Raw genomic sequence first — 27,452 nt, 5'->3', positions numbered from 1 at the left:
TAATGTCTCTCATTACCACAGTAAAAGCTGACATAATTGCCTATTCTTGCAAGCAAGTCATCAGTCATAATTTTTCCTAATTTTTACAAGATATTTTAGCACAGACTTCCATTTCTGATTAAACAGCTAACAAACATCTAAAGCAGGTGGATTGCTTACTCATTCGCACTTTAGCTATCAGCTGCAAAATAGCATTCATGGTATCTTTCCTGAGCTGCACCCCAAGGATCCAAAGGCAAATAAACTGAGAGCAGTGGTGACAGATAGTTAATAATAAAGTAAAGCTCTAACTGGCAACTGATTTGTTCAAGCAGGCTGCATATATCTGCCCAACCTGAAACATGACCCATTACAGGAATCCTCAATTACTTATATTTTTAATTTATTGAGATAAAGTACAGAATAGGGCCGTCCAGCAATCCCGATTTTAATCCTAGCCTAATCATGGGAGTAATCTACCAACTGGTATGACTTTGGATTGTGGGAGGAAACCCATGCAGTCACAGGGAGATTGTCCCATGATTAGGCAAGGAGTAAAATCAGGGGATTGCTGGGCAGTGTAGATTGCAGGGCTGGAAGGCCCTATTCCATACTGTATCTCAATAAATAAAAAAGTATAAGTAATGAAGATTCCTATAAAGGGCTGTGTTTCAGATTGGGCTGATATATGCAGCCTGCTTGAATAAATCAGTTACCAATTAGAGCTATGCTTTATTGTTAGCCATCTGTCACCACTGCTTTCAGTTTATTTGCCTTTGGATTCTTAAGTGTACAAACTTCTTACATGTAGCGATGGGATTGAACCCAGGTCGTTGGTACTGTAAAGTGTCATGCTGACCACTGCGTTACCATGCTGCCCCTACTACATTTAGAAACATAGAAAACCTACAGCACAATACAGGCCCTTCGGCCCACAAAGTTGTGCCGAACATGTCCCTACCTTAGAAATTATTAGGCTTACCTATAGTCCTCTATTTTACTAAGCTCCATGTACCTATCTAAAAGCCTCTTAAAAGACCCTATTGTATCCTTCTCCACCACTGTTGCCGGCAGCCCATTCCACGCACTCACTACTCTCTGAGTAAAAAACTTCTGACATCTCCTCTGTACCTACTCCCCAGCACCTTAAACCTGTGGCAACCATTTCAGCCCTGGGAAAAAGCCTCTGACTATCCACACAATCAATGCCTCTCATCATCTTGTACATCTCTATCAGGTCACCTCTCATCCTCCTTCGCTCCAAGGAGAAACCACATCATTTATGCAATATTTTGTGAGACTAAAATGTAAGACAGTAGCAAAATTAATTTATGGTGTTTTCACTTACTGTTTTTGGACCAGTACTTGAAGAGCTTTTCATGTTGCAGGGAGAATGAGCACAGGGATCATGGCACAGAACTATGAAATACAAAAGAGGAGAGGAGGAGGATATTACTAGGAAAGTTGATGAAGCCAAGGCAATGGATGTTGTCTACATGGACTTTAGCAAGGTATTTGACATGGGAGGTCGGTCAAGAAGGTTCAGTCATTTGGCATTCAAGATGAGGTAGTAAATTGATTAGACATTGGCTTTGTGGGAGAAGCTAGAGTGTTATAGTAGATGGTTGCCTTTCAGACAGGAGGCCTGTGACTAGTGGAGTGCCACTGGGTGTGTTGTTGTTTGTCATCTGTATCAACAATCTGGATGATAATATGGTAAACTGGATCAGCAAATTTGCGAATGACACAAGATTAGTGGTGCAGTGGACAGCAAGGAAGACAAAGCTTACAACGGGATCTGGACCAGCTGGAATAATGGGCTGAAAAATAGCAGGTGAAATTTAATGCAGATGAGTGTGAGGTGTTGCACTTTATGAGGACCACCCAGGGTAGGTCTTACGCAGTGAGCAGAAGGACACTAGGGAGTTTGGTACAGCAAAGGGATCTGGGAATGCAGGTCCATAATTGATTGGAAATTGCATCACATGTTGATAGGGTCGTTAAGAAAACTTTTGGCGCATTGGTCTTCGTTGATCAAAATACAAGTACAGGAGTTAGGATGTTATGTTGAAGTTGTATGAGATGTTGGTGACTTCTATTTTGGAGTATTGTATTCTGTTTTGATCATTTACCTACAGGTAAAATGTAAATAAGATTGAAAGAGTGCAGAGAAAATATATAAGGATGTTGCTGGGACTGAAGGAGCTGATTTATAAGGAAGGATTGAAAAGCTTAAAACTTTATTACCTAGAATGTAGAAGACTGAGGGGAGATTATATGGAGGTACCCTTCATACAAAATTATGAAGTGTATAGATAGGGTGAATACAAGCAGATTTTTCCTCTGTGGTTGGGTGAGATGACAACTAGAGGTCATGGGTTAAGGATGAAAGGTGAAATGTTTAAGGGAACATGAGGGCAAACTTCTTCACTCATTGGGTGATGAGAGTGTGGAATGAGCTGCCAGTGCAAGTGGTGGATACGATTTTGATTTCAATGTTTAAGAGAAGTTTGGATGGGTACGTGGATGGGAGGGGTATAGAGGGCTATGGTCATAGATGCAGGTCGATGGGTCTAGGAAGTTTGAATGGTTCAGCATGGACTGGATGGTCCGAGGGCCTATTTTTGTCCTGTAGTTTTCTATGACTATGAGAAGGACTTGGATCTGGGGGCCTATTGCACAGAACATTCTGAGAGCACTTCACACATATCCATATAATTAAGGAATATTACCTCAGGACGTCGCATTTCACTGTAGAGATGATCAGTAAGATTGGCTACTTATTGCAAGGATGGTTTGTGCCACAGGGCCACTCTGTGCATGGAAACTCATTTTTGTGATTTTCAAGTATGTATTGTGTGCCACTGGACACCACTGTGTGTGTTCCATCTGTAAATCTAATCAAATATTTGGTGCACCAAAATGTAAAACCAACTTGATGTATCTAACTCTGCTTTCAAACGCTTTTGAATGGTGCCCAAAAATTATGGAGCTTTGTTTCCTGCTTCTGGGCTATTGTATTTTTTTGATTTGATCCAGTTTTGAACTTTTAATTAACTCTGCAGCCACCTGTTAAATATGTTAGAATTATAGATATTTTGTGCCTTCCCACTGTTTATCAAAACCACTTTGTTTTTTTTAAATTTAAAGCTTGGTCATGTTAATGTTCGCTTTGTTGAGAACCGTGTGCTTTTTAATTCTGCTGCTTTGAACTTAACTGCTATGAAGACAGCCATCATCAAAAATTGTGGGCAAAACCATGCATACTTTAAGGTATGTCATTAATTTTCTTTTCAGTTGGGCTTATTATGATATAGGCCCTGTAGGGTTATGAATGAATTCTGTTTTAATTTACCATAAATTGATTTTGTTCGTAAGTTAATAAGTACAAAAAATCACAAAATATGATTTAAAAAAATCTTTCCAAATTTAATTTCCATGCCGTCCACCTCAGTACCTTTCTAGCCACTTGAAAATCCTCATTAGTGACATTGAATAAGCCACTGGAAACAACCTGGTAAATGTAAAATGTCTTTATTCAACAAAAGCATCCCCCTACTCCTTTCCTTTTCCTGATGTTTTATATTTTTCTACACAAAGGTAACAAAAATAATTAAGTACAGTTTCAATGGTTCTCATTAATTAACTTTAACATTTTGAATGTGGATAGTAACTCTGTAGAATTACGTATTTACAATGGGAATGCATCCAAATTTATAGAATCTCTTTTAAAGTTTAACTACTGATGACTGGTTCTTGGGGTTCTGAGCACAAAATCCTGGACTCCTAAAATATACCTCTTTTGTTACAGTGTTGAGGGTGGTTTTCTGAATATACAGAAAAAGTATTTAGCCCTTCACCCTTTGTAATGAGTATTACATCCAGGGATTTTGATCAATTAACTTGAGAATTTTCATTTGTGAATCACATGCTCCTTTTTTCACCGTAGAGCCCCCTAAAACAGGGAAAATTGTAAAGCGTGATAAACTAAAAATTCAAAAATTGAAATTTCAGCAGTTCAAAAGTATTCACCCCTATTTGCTCAGTACTTCGTTGAAATGCCTCTCAGAGTTATTACAGTCTGTAGTCTTTTTGGATAATTCCTATTAGCTCTACACCACGTGATGGAATAAGATTTGCTAATTCTTGCAAAATTGCTCAAGCTGTGCCAGGTTAATTGAGGAGCAGTGATGAACTTCCCAGAGATGTTTGATTGGGTTAAGGTCAGGACTCTGACTGGACCACTCAAGGACGTCAACTTACTTCATTTGAAGCCGCTTCATGGTTGCTCTGGCAGTGTGTGCTTTGGGTCATTGTCCTGTTGAAAGATGAACTTCCTCCCCAGGTTAAGCTTTCTGGCAGAGGCTGACAGGTTTTTAGCTAGGATCTCTCTGTATTTGACAACATTTATCTTCCCATCAATCCTGACCAGATTGACAGTTCCTGCTGCTAAGAAACATCCCTGTAGCATGATGCTCCCTCCACTATGCTTTACAGTGAAGATTGTGTTGATTGTGTTACCTGGCTGATGTGCCGTATTATGTATATTCACACTACACTTACCATGAACAAAAGTATATCATTGCCAAAAAATACTTTCTAAAGCGTTGCTTAGAAGGTATTGTAAAGATGTGGAAGAAGGTTTTGTGGTCGGATGAGACTAAAGTGGAACTTCTTGGCTTCAAAAACTAAAATTGAACATATTTGAGAAAAATTATTGAAATGTTTCATTTTTCTTATATAACCATATAACAATCACAGCACAGAAACAGGCCATTCCGGCCCTCCTAGGCCGGGCCGAACTCTTAATCTCACCTAGTCCCACCTACCCGCACTCAGCCCATAACCCTCCACTCCTTTCCTGTCCATATACCTATCCAATTTTACCTTAAATGACACAACTGAACTGGCCTCTACTACTTCTACAGGAAGCTCATTCCACACAGCTATCACTCTCTGAGTAAAGAAATACCCCCTCATGTTTCCCTTAAACTTTTGCCCCCTAACTCTCAAATCATGTCCTCTCGTTTGAATCTCCCCTACTCTCAATGGAAACAGCCTATTCACGTCAACTCTATCTATCCCTCTCAAAATTTTAAATACCTCGATCAAATCCCCCCTCAACCTTCTACGCTCCAATGAATAGAGACCTAACTTGTTCAACCTTTCTCTGTAACTTAGGTGCTGAAACCCAGGTAACATCCTAGTAAATCGTCTCTGCACTCTCTCTAATTTATTGATATCTTTCCTATAATTCGGTGACCAGAACTGTACACAATATTCCAAATTTGGCCTTACCAATGCCTTGTACAATTTTAACATTACATCCCAACTTCTGTACTCAGTGCTCTGATTTATAAAGGCCAGCGTTCCAAAAGCCTTCTTCACCACCCTTTCTACATGAGACTCCACCTTCAGGGAACTATGCACTGTTATTCCTAGATCTCTCTGTTCCACTGCATTCCTCAATGCCCTACCATTTACCCTGTATGTTCTATTTGGATTATTCCTGCCAAAATGTAGAACCTCACACTTCTCAGCATTAAACTCCATCTGCCAACGTTCAGCCCATTCTTCTAACCGGCATAAATCTCCCTGCAAGCTTTGAAAACCCACCTCATTATCCACAACACCTCCTACCTTAGTATCATCAGCATACTTACTAATCCAATTTACCACCCCATCATCCAGATCATTTATGTATATTACAAACAGCATTGGGCCCAAAACAGATCCCTGAGGCACCCCGTTAGTCACCGGCCTCCATCCCGATAAACAATTATCCACCACTACTCTCTGGCACTGTTGAATCCATTTTATTACTCCAGCATTAATACCTAATGACTGAACCTTCCATGTGGAACTTTGTCAAAGGCCTTGCTGAAGTCCATATAGACTACATCCACTGCCTTACCCTCGTCAACATTCCTCGTAACTTCTTCAAAAAATTCAATAAGGTTTGTCAAACATGACCTTCCACGCACAAATCCATGCTGGCTACTCCTAATCAGATCCTGTCTATCCAGATAATTATAAATACTATCTCTAAGAATACTTTCCATTAATTTACCCACCACTGATGTCAAACTGACAGGTCTATAATTGCCAGGCTTACTTCTAGAACCCTTTTTAAATAATGGAACCACATGAGCAATACGCCAATCCTCCGGCACAATCCCCGTTTCTAATGACATCTGAAAGATCTCCGTCAGAGCTCCTGCTATCTCTACACAAACTTCCCTCAAGGTCCTGGGGAATATCCTGTCAGGACCCGGAGATTTATCCACTTTTAAATTTCTTAAAAGCGCCAGTACTTCCACCTCTTTAATTGTCATAGGTTCCATAACTTCCTTACTTGTTTCCCACACCTTACTCAATTCAATATCCTTCTCCTTAGTGAATACCGAAGAGAAGAAATCGTTCAAAATCTCTCCCATCTCCCTCGGCTCCACACATAGCTGACCACCCTGATTCTCTAAGGGACCAATTTTATCCCTCACTATCCTCTTGCTTTTAATATAACTGTAGAAACCTTTCGGATTTACTTCCACCTTATTTGCCAAACCAAACTCGTATCTTCTTTTAGCTTTTCTAATCTCTTTCTTAAGATTCCTTTTACATTCTTTATATTCCTCGAGCAATTCCTTTACTCCATGCTGCCTATATCTATTGTAGACATCCCTCTTTTTCCGAACCAAGTTTCTAATATCCCTTGAAAACCATGGCGCTTTCAAACCTTTAACCTTTCCTTTCAACCTAACAGGAACATAAAGATTCTGTACCCTCATAATTTCACCCTTAAATGACCTCCATTTCTCTATTACATCCTTCCCATAAAACAACTTGACCCAATTCACTCTCTCTAAATCCCTGCGCATCTCCTCAAAGTTAGCCTTTCTCCAATCAAAAATCTCAACTCTAGGTCCAGTCCTGTCCTTCTCCATAATTATATTGAAGCTAATGCTATTGTGATCACTGGACCCGAAGTGCTCCCCAACTCATACATCTGTCAGCTGACCTATCACATTCCCTAACAGGAGATCCAACACTGCCCCATCTCTAGTCGGTACTTCTATATATTGTTGCAAAAAACTATCCTGCACACATTTCACAAACTCTAAACCATCCAGCCCTTTTACAGAATGAGCTTCTCAATCTATGTGTGGAAAATTAAAATCTCCCACAATCACCACCTTGTGTTTACTACAAATATCTGCTATCTCCTTACACATTTGCTCTTCCAACTCACGCTCCCCATTAGGTGGCCTATAATACACTCCTAACAGTGTTACTACTCCTTTCCCATTCCTCAATTCCACCCAAATAGTCTCCCTAGAGGAGCTCTCTAATCTATCCTTCCAATGCGCCGCCATAAGATTTTCTCAGACAAGCAATGCAACACCTCCTCCTCTGGCCCCTCCTACTCTATCACACCTGAAGCAACTAAATCCAGGAATATTTAGTTGCCAATCACACCCTTCCTGCAACCATGTTTCACTAATAGCTACAACATCATAATTCCAGGTATCAATCCACGCTTTAAGCTCATCCACCTTTCTTACAATGCTCCTAGCATTAAAATAGATACATTTAAGATACTCTCCACCTCCTCCTCTCTTTTCATCCCTAACAATGCATTCAAATTTATTATCCTTTTCTTTCTTCTCCCCTACATCTTCGGGCTGAGCGCATCCCTTCTCCATCACCTGCCTTTCCTCCATCACACACTGTCTACTTACTTGCTCTACTGGTGAACTAACCTCCTCTCCCATAGTTTCCTCAAATTGATTTCCACCCCTCCATCTTACTAGTTTAAAGTCTGCCCTGTAGCCCTAGCAAACCTCCCCGCTAGGATATTGGTCCCCCCAGGATTCAAGTGTAACCCGCCCTTCTTGAACAGGTCACGCCTGCCCCAGAAGAGGTCCCAATGATCCAGAAACTTGAATCCCTGCCCCCTGCTCCAATCCCTCAACCACGCATTCATCCTCCACCTAATTCCATTCCTACTCTCACTGTCGCGTGGCACAGGCAGTAATCCCGAGATTACTACCTTTGCGGTCCTTCTTCTTAACTGCCTTCCTAACTCCCTATACTCTCGTTTCAGGACCTCTTCCCCTTTCCTACCTATGTCATTGGTACCTACATGTACCACGACCTCTGGCTCCACACCCTCCCACTTCAGGATATCTTGGACGCGATCAGAAACATCCCGGACCCTGGCACCAGGGTGCTTGTGCAATCAAGCTTGTTATATTTGTGGAGAATTGTGGGGAGACTGAATTAGTGAAAGGACAATTTAATCTGCATTATTTGAAAAGTGATTTTTTTCACAAATTGTAGATAGCTTAATCCTATTTCCTCAAATTATCGAGAGTTTAATATGATGCACCTATGCAAGGTGTCTCACAGAAAGAATTATGAAAGAGGTTAGATGAAGCAGTCCAATGATAACCAAATTTTAATGAGGATTCTCAAGTGGCGAGAGTAATACTGAAGTGGAGAGGTATTGAAAAGAAACTTGGAAAGAAGGTCAAAAACTGTATCATATCCAATAATGAGAAGATGTGGACAGTATATAGTGTTGTTGGGAGTTTAGTAGGAAGAGAAATGCAGGGCAGGGGCAACGTTATTGGCCTTGAAATCTGTGTTTTTCCAGAATGAATACTTCAATGATAATTATCACTCAAACTTTGAGAGGCTGGCCAAAAGATACTTGATTATATCATTTCTTAATGTGAGTTATAAGATGAAATTTAAATATATATATAGTTACAAACTGAAGTGTTGATATATTTTCAGTTGTAACTCTGATTTAACCGTAACAGAAAGTGTAATTGATTTCCTAATGGTCGCTTAGTACTCTTCTTTCCCCATAACCATTAGTTTTTTCCCTCCAGTATGTAATTTCTTTTCAGATGTTATTGTTAAATTTGTTTTTATCAATTATTCAGCAAAACAGGTTAGACAGGAACTCGTTTCCTTGTTTTAATTAACTCATTGGCGCAATTGGTAGCATTCTTTACTCTGAGTTAAAAAGTTATGGATTGAAATAGCATTTCAAGACTTGAGCACTAAAGTCTTGGCTGAAGCTTTAATGCACTAGCATTTGGGAGGATATAAGGTCTCAAACAGTTATTCCTAGTGTCCTGATGTCAATCAAGATCACAAGAAGTGCAGTATCTGGTCATTGTCACATCACTGTTTGTGTGAAATTTGGCTGGTGTGTCTTCTGCATAATAAAATGCTTCACTGTCTGTAAAATATTTTGAGAGGTCCTGAGATTGTGAAAATCTCTATAATCTTCCTTCGCACAAGAACAATCAATTCAACCCAAATAATACATTGCTCTCCTCCCCACTCCTTCTTACTCTGACTTATCTTTATTCCAATCCTGATAAAGGGTCTCCAGCTGAAAAGCCAACTGTTTACTCTACCATACGTGCTGCCTGGCCACCTGAGGTCCTCCAGCATTTTGTGTATGTTGCTTGGATTTCCAGCAGATTTTTTCATGTTTAACTTCAAACCAAATGCCTTCTGCTGGTATTTTTTTTTACTGCAAATGTGTTTCCTCATGCTGTTTTATATAATCTTATCAATATTGTATTCCTTTTGGTCTCATGTTCTTTGTCTCAATTACTCTGTCCAACTTCTGTCCATGCTCTCAGAAAAGAATTCCTGAATAGTTTTATTAATGGCTTATCTTGTAGTTATGATCTCAAGTTTGGCATTCCTACAAGTAGTTGTATTTTCTAAAGAACCACCTTCTAAAATTCCTCCATATACTAAAAGACCTTCCTTTGGTTTCACTGGTTCTTGAGAGGAGGTCCAGCTTATTCACAGTTTCTGAGAGATTGTGTTTTCAACCTTATAACATTTCTGCATCTTTTCCAATGATTCTATTATTTTCTTTGAAATCTGGAGAACAAATTGTACACAGTAGATGAAATGAATTCCAGTTAAGACAATACATATTTAATATACCTCTCACCTTTGAAAGTCAGGTCATTTAGAAAGTAATGCAGTGCTTTAGTTTGTGTTTAAAAGAATGCAACCAATAATTTTAAAATTTATTTATTTCTCCTAAAAGGTTGAAAATGTGAATCCTGTGCCTGGGATTACAGTAATTCCTACTCATGGCATCATACCTGTTGGAGGTTTTGTGTGTTTCAAAATTTTCTTCCACCCAACTACAATATTCAATTTTGATACCAGACTAAGGGTAAATTGAAATATATGCACATATATTTTTAGCATTATTACTTTTATAGCTCATAATTTCTGTAGTGCTGAAAATTTATACAAGATGCTGAGATTTAGAACTCGCTATATAAAATATTTATGGTATTTCCTCAGGTAGACATTCGCAATTCAAATGTGTTGAAACTACGGGTTGGAGGATCAGTGGTACAACCAAAGGCTGAAATTGATCTGGTTAGTATTTAAGTGGTTTATTTTTACTCTGCATGACATTTTATGATTCAAATTCTACTTCTTGACTAAAAACAAATGGTCCCTTTATTTTGACTGGCCAATTGTCCTTTGAAGACCTATGGTTAGAATAATCAAAGTTAACAAAAAGGTGGAGTGTGTGTATTGCAGATTCTATTCCATTCAATACAGATATCAGGTTTGCACTTTTACATCTTCTTGTTACTAATATTTGTACATTTAAACAGACATATTCTTTTTCCTGATGGCAAGATTGCCTATTTATGGCTACATTTTAAAATTGCATTTCTTCGGATTCAATGGGGCCTTATAAGGTTTTTAATTTTCTGCTGCCTGCTGGTGACTTATTGATTTCTCTGCTCTTCTCTAATTCTAACCTTTTGAGCATCTCTGATTTTCAGTGCTCATTGATAATCAGGCTTTCAAATGCCTTGGTTCTAAGTTCTGGATCACTCTATCTGAACTACTCTGCCTCTATACTTCTTTGACCTGTTTAAAGGCATTCTTTAACACCAACAAACTTTGTCCAAGCTTTCAGGCAAATACCTGAATATTTCCACTTATGGCTTGACATAAATTATGCTTGGACATGTTTCTATAAAGCATCTTTTGGTATTTTATGATATTAAAGCCCGTATATGACTGCAACTTCTCATTTTTGATTCACATATAATAACTTGATATCTTTGATTGGGTCTTGAAATTTTAGTACTCTCTGCCCACTGGGTAAGGGGTAGTTGTGCAAAGAAAATCATATTCAAAATACTACCTCAACATTTCCACCAGTATTGTATTTGCTGCCATCTTAGTTATTGTGGCTGGCTTTAAACAGCTAAAGTGTTCCCCATACTTTGAGTAAAATCCTCATTAAAAAATCAGGGGTCAACACTTTAATTTGTATACTGATCAAAACAGGCTATGTCCCTTTGTTAAAACATAGTTTCCATGAAAAAGAGGCTTTGGAAGGTGTGTGTTTAAATTTTCATTAATGGTGCCAAGGGAACAAGGAGCCACTGGATTTCACAATGAAAGTTTACACATTTGCTGTCATGTGCAGTATTCTTCCCATCAGTGAATACTTGCTGAATATGAAAGATAGAATTATTTTCAGACCACAAGTTCCCCTTGGGAGAACTGGACTGAGTAAGTCAAATTCTTTTCAAGATGATAGCGGCATGTTTCTGACCATAGATTCTGGGCCAGTGACTCAATGTCCCCAACATGATGTGAATTTTGGTATTCACCTCATGAGAAAGGGAAACTTTATCGAGAAATTATTTTCATATTCTAAGGTTATTATTTTTTCGTATTCTTGTTAGTTTATTATCCAGATAGTATGAAACAATGTTCAGAATCCTGAGCACAGAGAGAAATTTAAAGGAATGTAATTGTCTATCCATTGGATGTTCCCTTTTCCTGATTAGTACTCATAAAAAGCAGTTGAGGAAGGAGAAACTGCATAAACAGAAGACTCTGCAATGAATGGTTCATTATAACTTATTTTCTCTGCTCTCTAAGAATGCAGAGAACTAGTGTTTTTGCAGGCACTGCTGCAAAAGCATCCATCCAATTTCTACAGGGTATCTGATTTTATTAAGTGTACCTCACGTGTGTTTGATTCCTGTAGAAGATTTTCTATGTCCTCACATTAAACATCTATGATATTTTATTTTCATATCTTCTCACTCTGCAACATATATTGAAAAAAGTGTATAAGCAGACATTAGAAATTTCATTTTTTGTCATTTTATTCTTAAGTAATTTTAGACTTCCTTTACTTTCAATTTTAAGTAAATGTACCCTGTCATAATTGGACAAAATATCACAATACTGGCTTGAAACAGTTGCTGCTTTTTGTTTACATGGTTCAGTTTTATAAAGGTAACTAAATTAGTAATTAATATTAGAAAGCATGGGGAAATCTTATCCTGCCATAAGAGCAATGATATTAACCGGGACAGCAATTTAATGGAACATCTGCACAGGAAATTTTAGGTTTCTTTCTAGTTATCTTTCTGATGTCTATGGAAGCTGTATTTGCTAAAGTTTTAAAAATGTGATTCTGACAAATAACTCCATTTAACTGGTATTGAGTTATTTTTAATGATTTCTTCTATGTATTTATATCAAATGATTCATTTCACTTTTTTATCTGTAGAAATATTGTGTATTCTCTGGCATCTACTGTGGTTCGACTTCAATGATTCCGTTCACTTTATCGAACTTAACAGAATCACCCATCAAGCTTGAATTTGACTTTTCTAAATACAAAGATTTCTCACTGAAGTTTGAAGTAACTGAAGGTATACTTATAAGCAGATCATTAAGTTGTTAATTTTCTTCTCAAAGCAGAGGCATTAAGAAGTTAGAAAGTCTGGAAACTGAGGATTTTTTCTTGGATTTCTGAGCAAGTTCTATAGATGTTTAGGAAAGTGCCCATTCATTATATTCATTGTTGTTAGGTACTTCCACAAATTTACCAAGATATTTGCTGAATTCTGAAGTTCTGAAGACATTGAATCTTTTGACTCACTGAGTGTACATGCACCATCAAGCACCTATTTACACTAACTGCCACTACGCATTTCATTTTCTCCATAATCCTATTTTAAAAGTTGTCATATTGTTCTGCATGTAAAACATAAAATAAAATTTAAGAATGTTCTGACCTTCTCTTTTGTAATACCAAACACACTGAAAATCTACTACTGTCTCCAAGCATGGATCTATGAGTCGATGGCCTCCTCCTGTATCATAACAATTTTATGATTCAATGATTCAAGCATTCCTTATGCAGGCAAATGGGTTTAAGTTGGGCAGAAAGTTTGGCAATGATGTGGTGTGTTGAAAGTCCGTTTCTTTGCTATACATCTAACTCAGTGACTTTCTCTCATAGTACAATCCGAAGTTTCCCTTCATTGAAGTCTTTAAATTATTTTAATTACTTTGTCTACAGATTGCATGATTTACTTTCAGAGGGTTTGCATCACATTAATGCCAAAAGTACAATTATCCCCCAAAATTAAGCAGTGTACACTTTTAACAATAAAACAAATAATCCAAATGACAAACCATGTCAGTTTCCTTTCTGTTAAATGGTGGAGAATTTGGACTTATTATTACAGTACCTTTTTTTAAAAATGCAGTGACTTTTGAAATAGCATGTACCTAAATGGCATTGTTTTCTGTTTTGTACTATAATGCAGAACCACATCTTGTTGAAATAATGTCTAACCTTTCACTTAATGCATAGAATTTTAAAGGCATGGAAATCTGTGATGATCTAAAAAAAATCCCCAGTTTTCTATGTTTAAAGGATTTTTTTCAGAATGTGGAGAGAATTAGAATGCTATTGTTACTTCTGAACTTTATATTCATCTCAGTAGAAAGGAACTCAAGCAGCAAATTTACAATATAAGATTGGCAATCTGATTCATCTGCTTACCTGAAGATATTTGCCTGGGACATGATTGAAACTAGATTGTGGGCTATGGTTACATGCTACATATTTGAAGTCGTAGTCCTTTTTGATTTTCAGGACCTGATTCAGTTGGTCAAAAACAGCAGAGGTTTTGCAGGAGCAACATGTATCCATTATCTGGCTCTGCAGGATTAAAGGAAAACATTTTCCTGATCTCTTTGGAACATTTTTCAGCAATCCATTTGAGGGATGCTATTGGGCACAAATTTAAGAACATAAGAAATAAGAGCAGGGTTAGGCCATCTGGCCCATCTAGTCTGCTCTGCCATTCAATAAGATCATGGTTAATCTGATGTGGACTCAGTTCCACCTACCTGCCTATGCCCCATAACCCTGAATCCTTCTGCTATGCAAAAGTCTATCTAATTATGTCTTGAATGTATTTAATGAGGTAGCCTCTACTACTTACCTGGGATGAGAATCTCACAGATTCATTACTCTCTGGGAAAAACAGTTTCTCCTAAACTCTGTAGTAAATCTATTTCCCTAAACCTTGAGGCTACATCCCCTAATTCTAATCTCTCTCACCAGTGGAAACAAATTTCCTGCCTCTATCTTATCTATCCCTTTCATAATTTTATGTTCTTCTATAATATCTCCTTTCATCCTTCTGAATTCCAGTGAGTTTTGTCCAAGGTGACTCATTTTCTCTTTATATATTAACCCTCTCTAGAATCAAAATCCAGAATCTAAGTTGGTGAACCTCCTTTGCCAAAGCCAGTATACCTTTCCTCAAGTGATGAGACCAGAACTTCATGAAGTCCTCCAGTGTGGCCTCACCAGTACTTCATGCAGTTGCAGCATAACCTCCTTGATCTTAAATTCAATTCCACTAGCAATGAAGGCCAATATTCTATTTGCCTTTGTAATAGCCTGTTGCACCTGTAAACTAGCCTTTTGCGATTATGCACAGGTACACCCAAGTCCATCTACACAATAGCATGTTGTAATCTTTTATCATTTAAATAATAATCTGATCTTCTTATGTCCTTCTGCCTAATATTTTCTAAGTCAAACGCAATAGATCTTATATATTTACTAACTGTTGGGAATGTCCTCGATGTTTTCCCTTTTATCTCTAATTTGCCTGCCTGGCAGCTATGCAGGAGTCATTGTAGATGATTGTTGGACTTGAAATAGATTAAACATGCTTTTGAGATCCTCTGATTAAATAAAGAAGGACTTCTGTGTGCCCAGAAATTTCTGGCTTTTCCTTCCATTACCATACAGTCCCACTACTTCTGTGCTTCACCATAAATTTCAAGCATTCCTTTTGACTCCCCTTCAACCTGCACACTTGTGCTTTTCACACACAGCAATAAAGTAGCTTAAAGTAGAAATGCAAGTTTTTCTTTCACCTTTGACATGCAAGCAAATGTACATGGAAAGATTATTTTATTCATGTCCCTTATTTTCAGATGCAATTCAAGATCCATTGAATCCTCAACTCTTTGTTGTGAATCTAAGTGGACGGGAACGTACAAGGTGTGAATTATTCTTCAAACCTACAAATGTAAGTACTGACTACCCACAACACTAACTCCATGCACATACCATGTGAAATCAAGGTATATAGAGGCAGTCCCTGGTTTACGTGAAGTTTCTGTGTTTAAGAGCAGGTAGTGTAAGTTAGAAATGTCTGTTTCCTATAGTTACCTATATTTCATTGCTCTACCTATGCTTGCTATGATTTTCATTTCATTGAATAATCATCCACAGATTACCTATAATTAAACTAAGAGAATGCATACTTCATCCAGCCATTAATGAGTAACATGAAATATTTCAGTATTATTATTATATTTATTATTATCATTTATATGTTTCCAGGATGAGGCTTTCCTTTCCAGGACAAAAGAATAGAATTTCCCTTCCTCCACCATTAATATTGCCCTCATCCGCATCTCCTCCATTTCAAAGACATCCACACTCACCCTATCTTCTCGCAGCCTTAACAGGGATAAGTTCCTGTTTCCTCACCTAGCACCTCATGAGCCTCTGCATGTAACATCTCATTCTCCACAACTTCTGCCATCTTCAATGGGATCCTACCAACAAACACATCTTTAGTCCAGCCCCTCCCCCCACCAACTCTTCACTTTTCACAGGGATCAAGTTTGCAGACGACACAAAGGTTGGTGGTGTTGTAGATAGTGTAGAGGATTGTCAAAGATTGCAGAGAGACATTGATAGGATGCAGAAGTGGGCTGAGAAGTGGCAGATGGAGTTCAACCCGGAGAAGTGTGAGGTGGTACACTTTGGAAGAACAAACTCCAAGACAGAGTACAAAGTAAATGGCAGGATACTTGGTAGTGTGGAGAAGCAGAGGGATCTGGGGGTACAAGTCCACAGATCCCTGAAAGTTGCCTCACAGGTAGATAGGGTAGTTAAGAAAGCTTATGGGGTGTTAGCTTTCATAAGTCGAGGGATAGAGTTTAAGAGACGCGATGTAATGATGCAGCTCTATAAAACTCTAGTTAGGCCACACTTGGAGTACTGTGTCCAGTTCTGGTCGCCTCACTATAGGAAGGATGTGGAAGCATTGGAAAGGGTACAGAAGAGATCTTCCATGATGCTGCCTGGTTTAGAGAGTATGGATTATGATCAGAGATTAAGGGAGCTAGGGCTTTATTCTTTGGAGAGAAGGAGGATGAGAGGAGACATGATAGAGGTGTACAAGATATTAAGAGGAATAGACAGAATGGACAGCCAGCACCTCTTTCCTAGGGCACCACTGCTCAGTACAAGAGGTCGTGGCTTTAAGGTAAGGGGAGGGAAGTTTAAGGGGGATATTAGAGGAAGGTTTTTCACTCAGAGAGTGGTTGGTGCGTGGAATGCACTGCCTGACTCAGTGGTGGAGGCAGATACACTAGTGAAGTTTAAGAGACAACTAGACAGGTATATGGAGGAATTTAAGGTGGGGGTTATATGGGAGGCAGGGTTTGAGGGTGGGCACAACATTGTGGGCTGAAGGGCCTGTAATGTGCTGTACTAATCTATGTTCTATGTTCTATCATTGCTCCATCATTCCCTTGTCCATTCGTCACTCCCCACTAATTTTCCTCCTGGCACATTTCCCTGTAAGTGAGAAAAATGCTGCATCTGTCCATTCACCTCCTCCCTTACCTACATTCCTGGTCCCAAACAGTACTTTCAGATGATTTACCTGCGAATCTGTGTCTGGAGCTCCCAATGTGACCTCATCTACATTGGTGAGATGTGATGTAAATTGGGGGATCTGCTTTGTGGAGCACCTCTGCTCCATCTGGCAAAAGTAGAAATTCCCTGTGGCCAATGATTTTAATTTCTATCCCCATTCCCGTTTCAACATGTTGGTCCAGGGCCTCCTCTTCTGCCATGATGAGGCCACTTGCACAGTAGAAGAGTAGCACCTCATATTCCATTTAGGTAATCTCCAACCTGATGGCATGAACATCGATTTTTCCTTCCAGTAATTTTGCTTTCTCTATTTTTCTTTTCCCCTCCCCCTTTCCCTCTTCTTCTATTCCCCATTCTGGCCTCTTACCTCTTCTCCTCTCCTGCCTATTATCTCTCCCTGATGCTCCTCCTTCTTCCCCTTCTCCCATGGTCCACTCTCTTCTCCAATTGGATTCTTTCTTCTCCAGGACTTTACCATTCCCACTTACCTGTCTCCTAGATTGTCCTCTTTCCCCTTCCCCACCTTTTTATGCTGGAATCTTCCTCCTTCCTTTCCAGTCCTGATGAAGTGTCTTGGCCCAAAATGTCAACTTATTATTAATTTTCATAGATACTTCTTGACCTGGTGAGTTCTTCCTGCATTTTGTGTGTGTTGTTCTGGATTTCTAGCATCTGCAGAATCTCTTGTGTTTATAATTATTACTAGTTTGAAAATTGCTTTAAAATGTAAGGGAGAATTTGTGCAAAGTCTGATATCTGAATATCAGATCATTTATAACTCAAGGAGCTTCTGTATTTTAATTTATATGTATGGATCTGCTGAAGCCACTCGATGGCAGTAGTCATTCATTCAACTTTACAATGAATTGCAGAGGATGTGAAAGAAATTTTAATTAAATAAACAATTTCAAATTGCAGGTTTGATACAAGAAACATTAAATCCTTCATATACATTTGAATCATAATTGTAAAACAGAGTCATAAATTTGCCAGGAATAATTAAATAATGAAAAAATATTCAGTTCAAATCTAATTTAATTTAATTTTTCAAGAAATTACTGATATGTTCTATGAGTAATAAACTCTTGCAGCTGGGTACAGGTACCGATTATAACCGATAGTTACCTGATGAAGATAGTAGAGATTGTCATTGAAACATTGGTTATAATCAATCCCTATACCTGGCTGGAAGCTCAAGAAGAGTTTATTTGTCACACGCACCAGCAAAGTACTAGGTCCTTTTTCATGGTTGATGAGTGTTTATGGTTGTTTCAGTTCTAGAAACCATGAAGGTTTCCAATAATTTTTAAAAATTAAAGAATTTGGAACTGGGGATATTGTTGGAATGATGGTTTGTTGTGCTGTGGGCAATAAAGGTCCAGAAATCAGTTCAGGCTTATTTTTTTCATATCATGCAATGGTACATAATAAAGGAAGCCCACAAAATTAAAGGAATTTAGTTCTTAAATCTCAGATAATTATAATGGATTGCCACCAACTGATACAACTCTATAAACACTGATAGATAGGTCTGAGGGGTGAATTTGGAACCATCTATTTTTTCTCAATTATACCTTCATCAGACCCAGAAAGAAATTTGTAAGGAGATCTGGAGAGAGGCCAATCACAAGCCACATATCTCACATAGATTACAGGGGGATTTTGCTCAGTTACAGAAATGGACTGAGGAATGGCAATTAGATTTCAATACAGATAACTGGGAGGTGATGCATTTGGAAAGTCAGACTATTATAGAACTTCTATGATGCGTGGTCGGCAGCTTAGTGGAACAGTGGGACCTAGGACTGTAAGTGTATAGTATGTTGAAAGTGGCATCACAGGTAACTGGGTTGGTAAAAAAGGCATTTAACACACTGGCCTTAATCACAGATAGCATTATTTATCATAAGAGTAGTGTGAGCTGCCTCAATGACTCACATCCAATAGCACTCACATCTATGGTAATGAAATGCTTTGAGAGGTAGGTAATGGCTAGAATGAAACTCCTGCCTCAGCAAGGACCTGGTTGCTGTCAGTGACATGATGATCACTGAGAGCTAAGTCCGGTGACTGTAATATGTTGTCTTGTTGGATGCAATCGACTCTTCAGTTAAGAATCCAGCATCTGGTCCACATAACATCTCCATATATGTATCAGTGGTCCAGTTTGTGTAGCTATCCCTCCGGGTGCCTCTTGTCTTCTCAGTAATCACGCGCAAGGACTTACTGTCCAATCTTGCAGCTCCTTGCTGCTTCACTTGGCAACTGACTGAGCTGCTTATTTGTTTTCAGAAAGTCTATGCAAGATCTCAGATTTCTGCTCATGAACAGCATTGCAGGTGTTTGACTTATTGTCACATAAACAGCATTCTGATACACCAAAAAGGAAATCATCCTGATGAAGGGACTTGTCCTGAAACATCAATTGTACTCTTTTCTACAGATGTTGCTTGGCCTGCTATTCCTCCAGCATTTTTGTGTGTTGTTTGGATTTCCAGCATCTGCAATGTTTGTCTTTGTTGTCCACCTTGTGCTGGAGAGAAAAGTCCTCCTTGTCCATAGCTTATTGAATGTTTAGATAAACCTTTCAGCTAACCTATTCATTGCTGGGTAGTGAGGAGATGATTTGATGCCATTTTGTCTGATGCCATTTTCCTTCATGAACAGTCTGAATTCTTCTGACGTGATAAAAAACACAAAATGCTGGCAGAACTCAGCAGGCCAGACAGCATCTATGGGAGGAGGTAGTGACGACATTTTGGGCCGAAACAGTCACTACCTCCTCCCATAGACGTGAAAGAATAGGACCTATCAAATGTGACAGTGGGAAAGTGTGTATGGAACCAGAGGAAATAGCAAAAGTACTTAATGAATACTTCAGTATTCACTAAGGAAAAGGCTCTTGGTGAAAATAGTGATGACTTGCAGCAGATTGAAAAGCTTGAGCATGTAGATATTAAGAAAGAGGATGTGCTGGAGCTTTTGTAAAGCATCAAGTTGGATAAATCGCCGAGCCTGGATGAGATGTACCCCAGGCTACCGTGGGAGGTGAGGGAGGAGATTGCTGAGCCTCTGGCGATGATCTTTGCATCACCAATAGGGATGGGAGAGGTTCCAGAAGATTGGAGGGTTGTGAATGTTGTTCCTTTATTCAAGAAAGGGAGTAGAGATAGCCCAGGAAATTATGGACCAGTGAGTCTTACTTCAGTGGTTGGTAAGTTGATGGAGAAGATTCTGAGAGGCAGGATTTATGAACATTTGGAGAGGTATAATATGATTAGGAATAGTCAGCATGGCTTTGTCAAGGACAGGTTGTGCCTTACGAGCCTGATTGAATTTTTTGAGGATATGACTAAACACATGGATGAAGGAAGAGCAGTAGATGTAGTGTGTATGGATTTCAGCAAGGCATTTGATAAGGTACCCCACGCAAGGCTTATTGAGAAAGTAAGGAGACATGGGATACAAGGGGACATTGCTTTGTGGATCGGGAACTGGCTTGCCAACAGAAGGCAAAGAGTGGTTGTAGATGGGTCATATTCTGCATGGAGGTCAGTCACCAGTGGAGTACCTCAGGGATTTGTTCTCAGATCCTTACTCTCCGTGATTTTTGTAAATGACCTGGATGAGGAAGTGGAGGGATGGGTTAGTAAGTTTGCTGATGACACAAAGGTTGGAGGTGTTGTGGATAGTGTGGAGGGTTGACAGAGGTTACAACGAGGCATTGATAGGATGCAAAACTGGGCTGAGAAGTGGCAGATGGAGTTCAACCCAGATAAGTGTGAAGTGGTTCATTTTGGTAGGTCACATATGATGGCAAAATATAGTATTAATGGTAAGACTCTTGGCAGTGTGGAGGATCAGAAGGATCTTGGGGTCTGAGTCCATAGGAACTCAAAGCAGCTGCGCAGGTTAACTAAATGGTTAAGAAGATGTATGGTGTATTGGCCTTCATCAATCGTGGAATTGAATTTAGGAGCCAAGAGGTAATGTTGCAGCTATATAGGACCTTGGTCAGACCCCACTTGGAGTACTGTGCTCAGTTTTGGTCGCCTCACTACAGGAAGGATGTGGAAGCCATAGAAAGGGTGCAGAGGAGATTTACAAGGATGTTGCCTGGATTGGGGAGCATGTCTTATGAGGATAGGTTGAGTGAACTCAACCTTTTCTCCTTGGAGCAACGGAGGATGAGAAGTGACCTGATAGAGGTGTTGTAAGATGTTGAGAGGCATTGATCATGTGGATAGTCAGAGGCTTTTTCCCAGGGCTGAAATGGTTGCCACAAGAGGACACAGGTTTCAGATGCTGGGGAGTAGGTACAGAGGAGATGTCAGAGTTAAGTTTTTTTACTCACAGAGAGGTGAGTGCATGGAATGGGCTGCTGGCGACGGTGGTGGAGGCGGATACAATAGGGTCTTTTAAGAGACTCCTGAATAGGTACATGAAGCTTAGAAAAATTGAGGGCTCAAGGTAAGTCTAATTAATTTCTAGGGTAGAGACATGTTCAGCAAAACTTTGTGGGCTGAAGGGCCTGTATTGTGCTGTAGGTTTTCTATGTTTTCTATGTACTCTTTGCCATAGTGATGATGGCCATTCCCACGTGTATAATGGTGCCTGTGGGGGTGAATTTTCTACTTTTTGGCATTCTAAACGGCTTTTGGCCAAGACCTCAATTTGTTAACAATTCCTGACCGCCACACGTAGCTCCGGGTGAGACTCTTCATCTTGACTGCACCCAGGTGCCCTTCATGCAGATTCTTTAACACTCTGGTGCACTGTTTAAAGGGAACCAAAACATGAGATCCACACATCAGAGTCCTTTGACGTACAAGCAATTGGTCTCGTCTCACTGAAAATTCTGGAAACATAGGGTTACCATGAGCTGGCCATCCTTGCATGGTGATTTCATACACTTTTGACAATGTTGGGTCATTCTTTGTTTCCCTTTGTATTTCAGAATTTGTTACTGGTAACCAGTCCAGCTATGTGATGTGGAACACTTTTGCTTTTCTTCTTCAGTTGCCAACAATGGAAGACATGACAAGCTGTGAGCATTGCTGTGTTACTTGGCACCCTTGAACTCTATATCATAAGAGTGGGCTGCTAGGAACAATGCCCAACATTGTAACTGGGTAGCTGACATCACTGGAGTTCTCTCCCTGGGATTGAAAATGCACATAAGGGTCTGGTGATCTGTCACTAGCATAAAGCTTTGTACGTAGCGGTAGTGGTGGAACTTCTTTATTCCCCATACTAAACTAAGGACCTCTTGGTTGATCTGTAAGTAGTTTCTTCTGTACTTGTCAGTGATCATGATGCAAATTCAATCGGTCGTTCAGATCCATCTTTCATAGTGTGTGACAAACCAGCTCCAGTGCTATTAGGGAATGCATTGCACACCAATCTTATGGGCTGCAAAGGGTCATAATGGGTGTGCAGTTCAACTGATATGATTTGTCTCTTTGTTTTCTTGAATGCTCTTTCACATCTTTCTGACCATTCCCACTTTGCTCCTACCTGCAACAGTGCATTCAATGGGTGCAGCCCTGTAGCAATGTTTAGGAGAAACCGGTGCTAGTAGTTTACAAGGCCCGAGTATGACCTGAGTTGTGACACATTTTCCAGTTTGGGTGCCTGTAGCACTGTTTCAACCTTCTCTTGTGACTTATATAAGTCATGGTTGTCAATGACATGTCTGCAATATGAGATTTCATTCTTGAGAGACTCATTTCTCTCACTTTGCATGCAGACCATACTCAGCCTGGTTCTGGAGGTGCTGTTCATCATTTTTGCCAGTTGCAATGATGTCATCAAGGTAACATTGTGTTCTTGGGATATCTTAGAGCACTTGATCCATTGCTATTTGCCAAATTTCTGGAGCTGATATGACACTAAAGACAAAATGATTATACTGGAACAGTCCCTTGTGAGTGTTGATTGTGAGGAACTTCCTGCTTGACTTCTCAATCTCCATTTGCAGATAGGCTTGAGACAAGTCAATCTTTGCAAACCTATCTGTGCCTGCCAAAAGTGCAAACATGCCTTCTATTTGTGGCAGGGCTTACTGTAGAGTACACAGCACGGGGTTGATACTCACCTTAAAATCTCCATAAATGTGAATAACTCTGGCCATTTCCTTCTTGATCAACAGGTCAATGAGTGTGGCCCAATAACTCCACTCAACCTTGGAGAGAATTCCAGATGCCTCCAAACTCTGCAGTTCAGCATCCACTTTAGGTCATAGTACATAAGGCACTGGACATGCTTTATGGAATTTTGGTGTTGCTGTGACATCCAGTTCAATTCTGGCCTTCATGCCTTTGAGTTTACCAATCCCCTTACTAAATACCTTCTCATTAGTGTTAAGCAGCTGTGCTAGTCTCTGTTTAATACTATCATTTGTGCTGCCATTGCCTGTTGATGCCACACTGAGAGTTTTGATTGAGTGCCAATTTAGTTGAATTTTTCTCAACTATTCATGTCCGAAAGGTGCTGGCCCTCCACTTCTCACACATAAAGCTCTAACTGCTGTGATTTGGTTCCACATGGTCACATTCACTTTCAGTTTGTCTTTGGGAGACACTATTTCACCTATGTAGGTCTTTAGCATCACTGAGGTCTTCTCAAATGGTGTCTTAGAAAACAGTCTGTTGTAGTCAGCCTCTGAAATTATAGACAAAGCTGACCCTGTATCCTGCTCCTTTTTCAGTTTTACACCAGACATATCTATTGTGATCCAGATGATTTTGTGATCTGCTTCATAAATACTATGCAGTTCTAGGTATGACAGCTCACCTCTATCAGATGCTGTGTCTTCTGATTCTGTTTCACATTCGGTCACTTTATGAATTTGCTTAGTTTTATGTTTGAAACTTCACTCAGTTGTGCTTTTTGTCTGTCTTGCACCCTCTTTCTATGTGACCTTGTCTGTGACACTTCCAGCAAACTTTTTCCTTGAATCAACAGTCATTTGCATGATGGGAGGATTTACTACATTGATAACATTTTTGGATTTTGGCACCATTCAGGGACATTCTGTACATTTTGCATTCTGACCTGTTTTTCTGTAATTTTGCTGCATCCTTAGCTGCAGTTTCTAACGATATTACAATGGCCAATGCTTGTTATAAGGTTAGGTCTCTTTGAATGCTTTGACTATGCATGCCATGTACAAGCCTGTCCCTTAAAGCATCAGAAAGTCCATCTCTAAAGTCACAGTACTGGGAAAGTTTGCACAGTTCTGCAATGTATTCAGAAATGCTTTAATCCTTTGATTGGTTCTTTCAGTAAAATCAAACCTCTCAGCTATTACCAGTGGTTTTCCAGTTTAACAAAGAAGGATCCTACATCCAACATAAACAGAACAATATTGTACATGCTATCTAATGCAATGAGAACTGCACAGATCTGTGTATTGACTAAACAACTATTTCACAAACGGTTTGCCCAACATAGGAGGGCTAACACCTCAGGTCAAGAGTCGGCTGTATATCTACACCTAAAGGTCAAGGGACATTCCTTTAATTATAACATTGTACACAATTTGGACAGGGAGGACAGGAGGTTTGAAAGAGTGGTTAAAGAAGCCGTCATTGTCAAACTGAAAAGCCTATCCCTGAACAGAGAGGGGTGGGGTATGACACCACCTTCAGCTATGTACAATGTAGTCCTCACATCTCTACCCAGTGTCTCCACAACAGTTCACATTGCCATTCAAGCAAAGATAAAAGTAATGACCCTCTCATTACCTCTATAACTTTTAATGACCCTCATGTGATTGCTATATCTTGGAATAACTCACAGAGTTTATAAGCCAGAAAACTACCCAGAATGGATTGGAACCAAAGAAGCCTCTTTGAATGCTTTCTGTAGTGTAGAGGAGTGCAAAATGAGGAATACTGTTGATGAGAGAAGAAAGATTTAAAAGGGACTTGAGGATAACTATGAGCACCTTCATTAATGTTATTAAGGGAATCTTTTTCTTTTCTTAAGCATCTGCCATGAGACTCAAAGAAGGGCACAGTTATAGGTAATTGGTCAGTTTTTGGTCATTTGCATCAGTCTCAGTAGGGTTACGTTTAGGAGCTGGTGAATAATTAAAGAAAAACGAGATTGAGCAATTACTTGGAGGAAATCAAATTTCAGTGACATAAAGGTAAATTTGGCTCTTATGGTAAATTGGAACCAGAAGGTGACAGGCAGAGCTGTACTAGAACAACACACTGCCTTTCAGGAAAAGATAGTCCAACTCAACCACATTCCCATGAGGGACAGCGGAAGAGCAAACAATTCAGGATTTTCTAAATGTTATAAAAATTACAGAGGAAAAAACAAGAAAAGTTTACTTACAGATATTTGGTTGAAAATATCATTAAGAACCAGCTTGAAAAAGCAAAGAAAGTTGATGAGAAAAGATTAGCTGAATGCAAGAGGATCCAAATGTATTCCATAATAAAATGGTTATTACATAGAGGAATATGATCTATTAAGGCTGCTGAGTGAGTTACTAATTGAAGACTTCTCATCTCTTTTATCCATATAACCATATAACAACTACAGCACGGAAACAGGCCATCTCGGCCGTTCTAGTCCATGCCGAATGCTTACTCACACCTAGTCCCACTGGCCTGCACTCAACCCATAACCCTCCATTCCTTTCCTGTCCATATTCCTATCCAATTTTACTTTAAATGACAATACCGAACCTGCCTCTACCACTTCTACTGGAAGCTCGTTTCACATTTTGCCCCTTAACTCTCAACTCATGTCCCCTTGTTTGAATCTCCCCTACTCTCAATGGAAAAAGCCTATCCACGTCAACTCTATCTATCCCCCTCATAATTTTAAATACTTCTATCAAGTCCCCCCTCAACCTTCTATGCTCCAAAGAATAAAGACCTAACTTGTTCAACCTTTCTCTGTAACTTAGGTGCTGAAACCCAAAGAAAATAATGTTTTGGAACTAATAGTGAAGAAAGTTGAGAGCACTAGATAAGTTAAACATTGATATCATGAAGCAATTTGAAAAGCTGGCTGAAATTCAAGTAGTTAAGCCATCAGCACCAGATTGAGTAAATCACAAGGTTCTGAAGGAAGTCTTAGGGACACTAATGCTCTTTAAGCCACTTTGGATGATATAAGGTCATACCAGAGAACTGGACAAATGTGAACAACTTATTCAACAAAAAAAAAGAGAGTAAGATAAACCCAGCAATAACAGATTAATTAGTTTAACTCTGGTGATGGTGGCAGACAGTGCAACCAAAGGCGACATACTTCAGACAGTTCATGAACTCCTTCTTACAAATGTGATTCTGCTACTATTGGAATTTGTGATTTACTTTTTGATGGTGTCATTTCGGGCTATTTGAGTGATATGGTGCTTTGTTGTCTCTGAGGGAGTTCAGTGAGGTTTTGAGCAGAGTGTGCGGCCTGGAGGCCAAGAAGCTCATGATTGACTCCAGTTCTCGCCGATTTCACCAATTAAAGTGGAGATCAAGATTGAAATCAATGAGGGCAAGAGCAGAAAGTGAGCGGGTGTTTGGAACCATATACCTGTATTTGACTGGTCTGATGCTTTCTCTTGCTCATTGCTACCAGAGGAATGTGCATGCAACTGACCTGTCTCATGCTTACTCTTGCTCACTGCTCTCAGAGGAAGGTGCCAGAGTCTTAGTTTAATTGACATGGTTTATGGATTGGACTCTGCAGTTCATGTTATGATGAATCTGGTTTCTGGTTACTCCTTTTTCTTATTGCTATTTTGTGCAATTTTGATCGGGGTGGATTGTCTCTGTGGCCTGCAGTCAACAAGTGAAAGAGCACTAAATTGAACTGAACTGAAGAAAATGCTATGAACATTCCTAGACTATTTCAATGATTTGATGTTATATATTTTCACTTTTTTTTTACTATTTGCATGATTTGTTCTTTTTTTGCGCATTGGGTGTTTGATGTTTTCTTTGAATGGGTTCCATGGTGTCTCTTTGTTTCATGGCTGTTTGTGGGAAGATGAATCTCAGGGTTGTATACTGTTTGTATACTGCATACATATAACTGTATTTTGACTAATTAGATATTTGCATTAATGAGCAAACATACTGGTGCACCGAATAAAATGGCCATTGTGTGTAGTTCACTTTAGTTTGGTTTCTATTGGACGTGATCAGCAATCAATTAAAATTGGAGATCTTATTCCAATGCAATATTGGTTTTGCAAGATACAGTGAAAAGTTTGTCTTGATACTGTTTATACAGATCAAATCTATACACAGTGAACTGAGAGAGAAAAAGGTAAAGCAATAATAATACAGAATAAAGTGTAAAACTACTGAAAAAGTTCAGGTCAGGTAAACAATGATTATAACTTGTGAGGCCAAGAGTA

General features: G+C 39.2%; 1 protein-coding gene across 1 annotated transcript in view; it reads left to right on the top strand.

The window, feature by feature from the left end:
* The window catches only part of LOC140727211 (cilia- and flagella-associated protein 47-like), a 596,979-nt gene that overhangs the window by 117,532 nt on the left and 451,995 nt on the right, over positions 1-27,452 (top strand). The window contains exons 17-21 of the mRNA XM_073044476.1: positions 3,130-3,252; positions 10,067-10,198; positions 10,333-10,410; positions 12,587-12,731; positions 15,328-15,422. Of these exons, the coding sequence (XP_072900577.1) occupies positions 3,130-3,252; positions 10,067-10,198; positions 10,333-10,410; positions 12,587-12,731; positions 15,328-15,422 (573 nt within the window). The remainder of the gene's footprint in view (positions 1-3,129; positions 3,253-10,066; positions 10,199-10,332; positions 10,411-12,586; positions 12,732-15,327; positions 15,423-27,452) is intronic.

Source organism: Hemitrygon akajei, chromosome 5 (assembly GCF_048418815.1).
Source record: "Hemitrygon akajei chromosome 5, sHemAka1.3, whole genome shotgun sequence".
Taxonomy (NCBI): domain Eukaryota; kingdom Metazoa; phylum Chordata; class Chondrichthyes; order Myliobatiformes; family Dasyatidae; genus Hemitrygon; species Hemitrygon akajei.
Note: the sequence above shows the minus strand (reverse complement) of the source record. Positions and strands in the feature narration are given on the sequence as shown.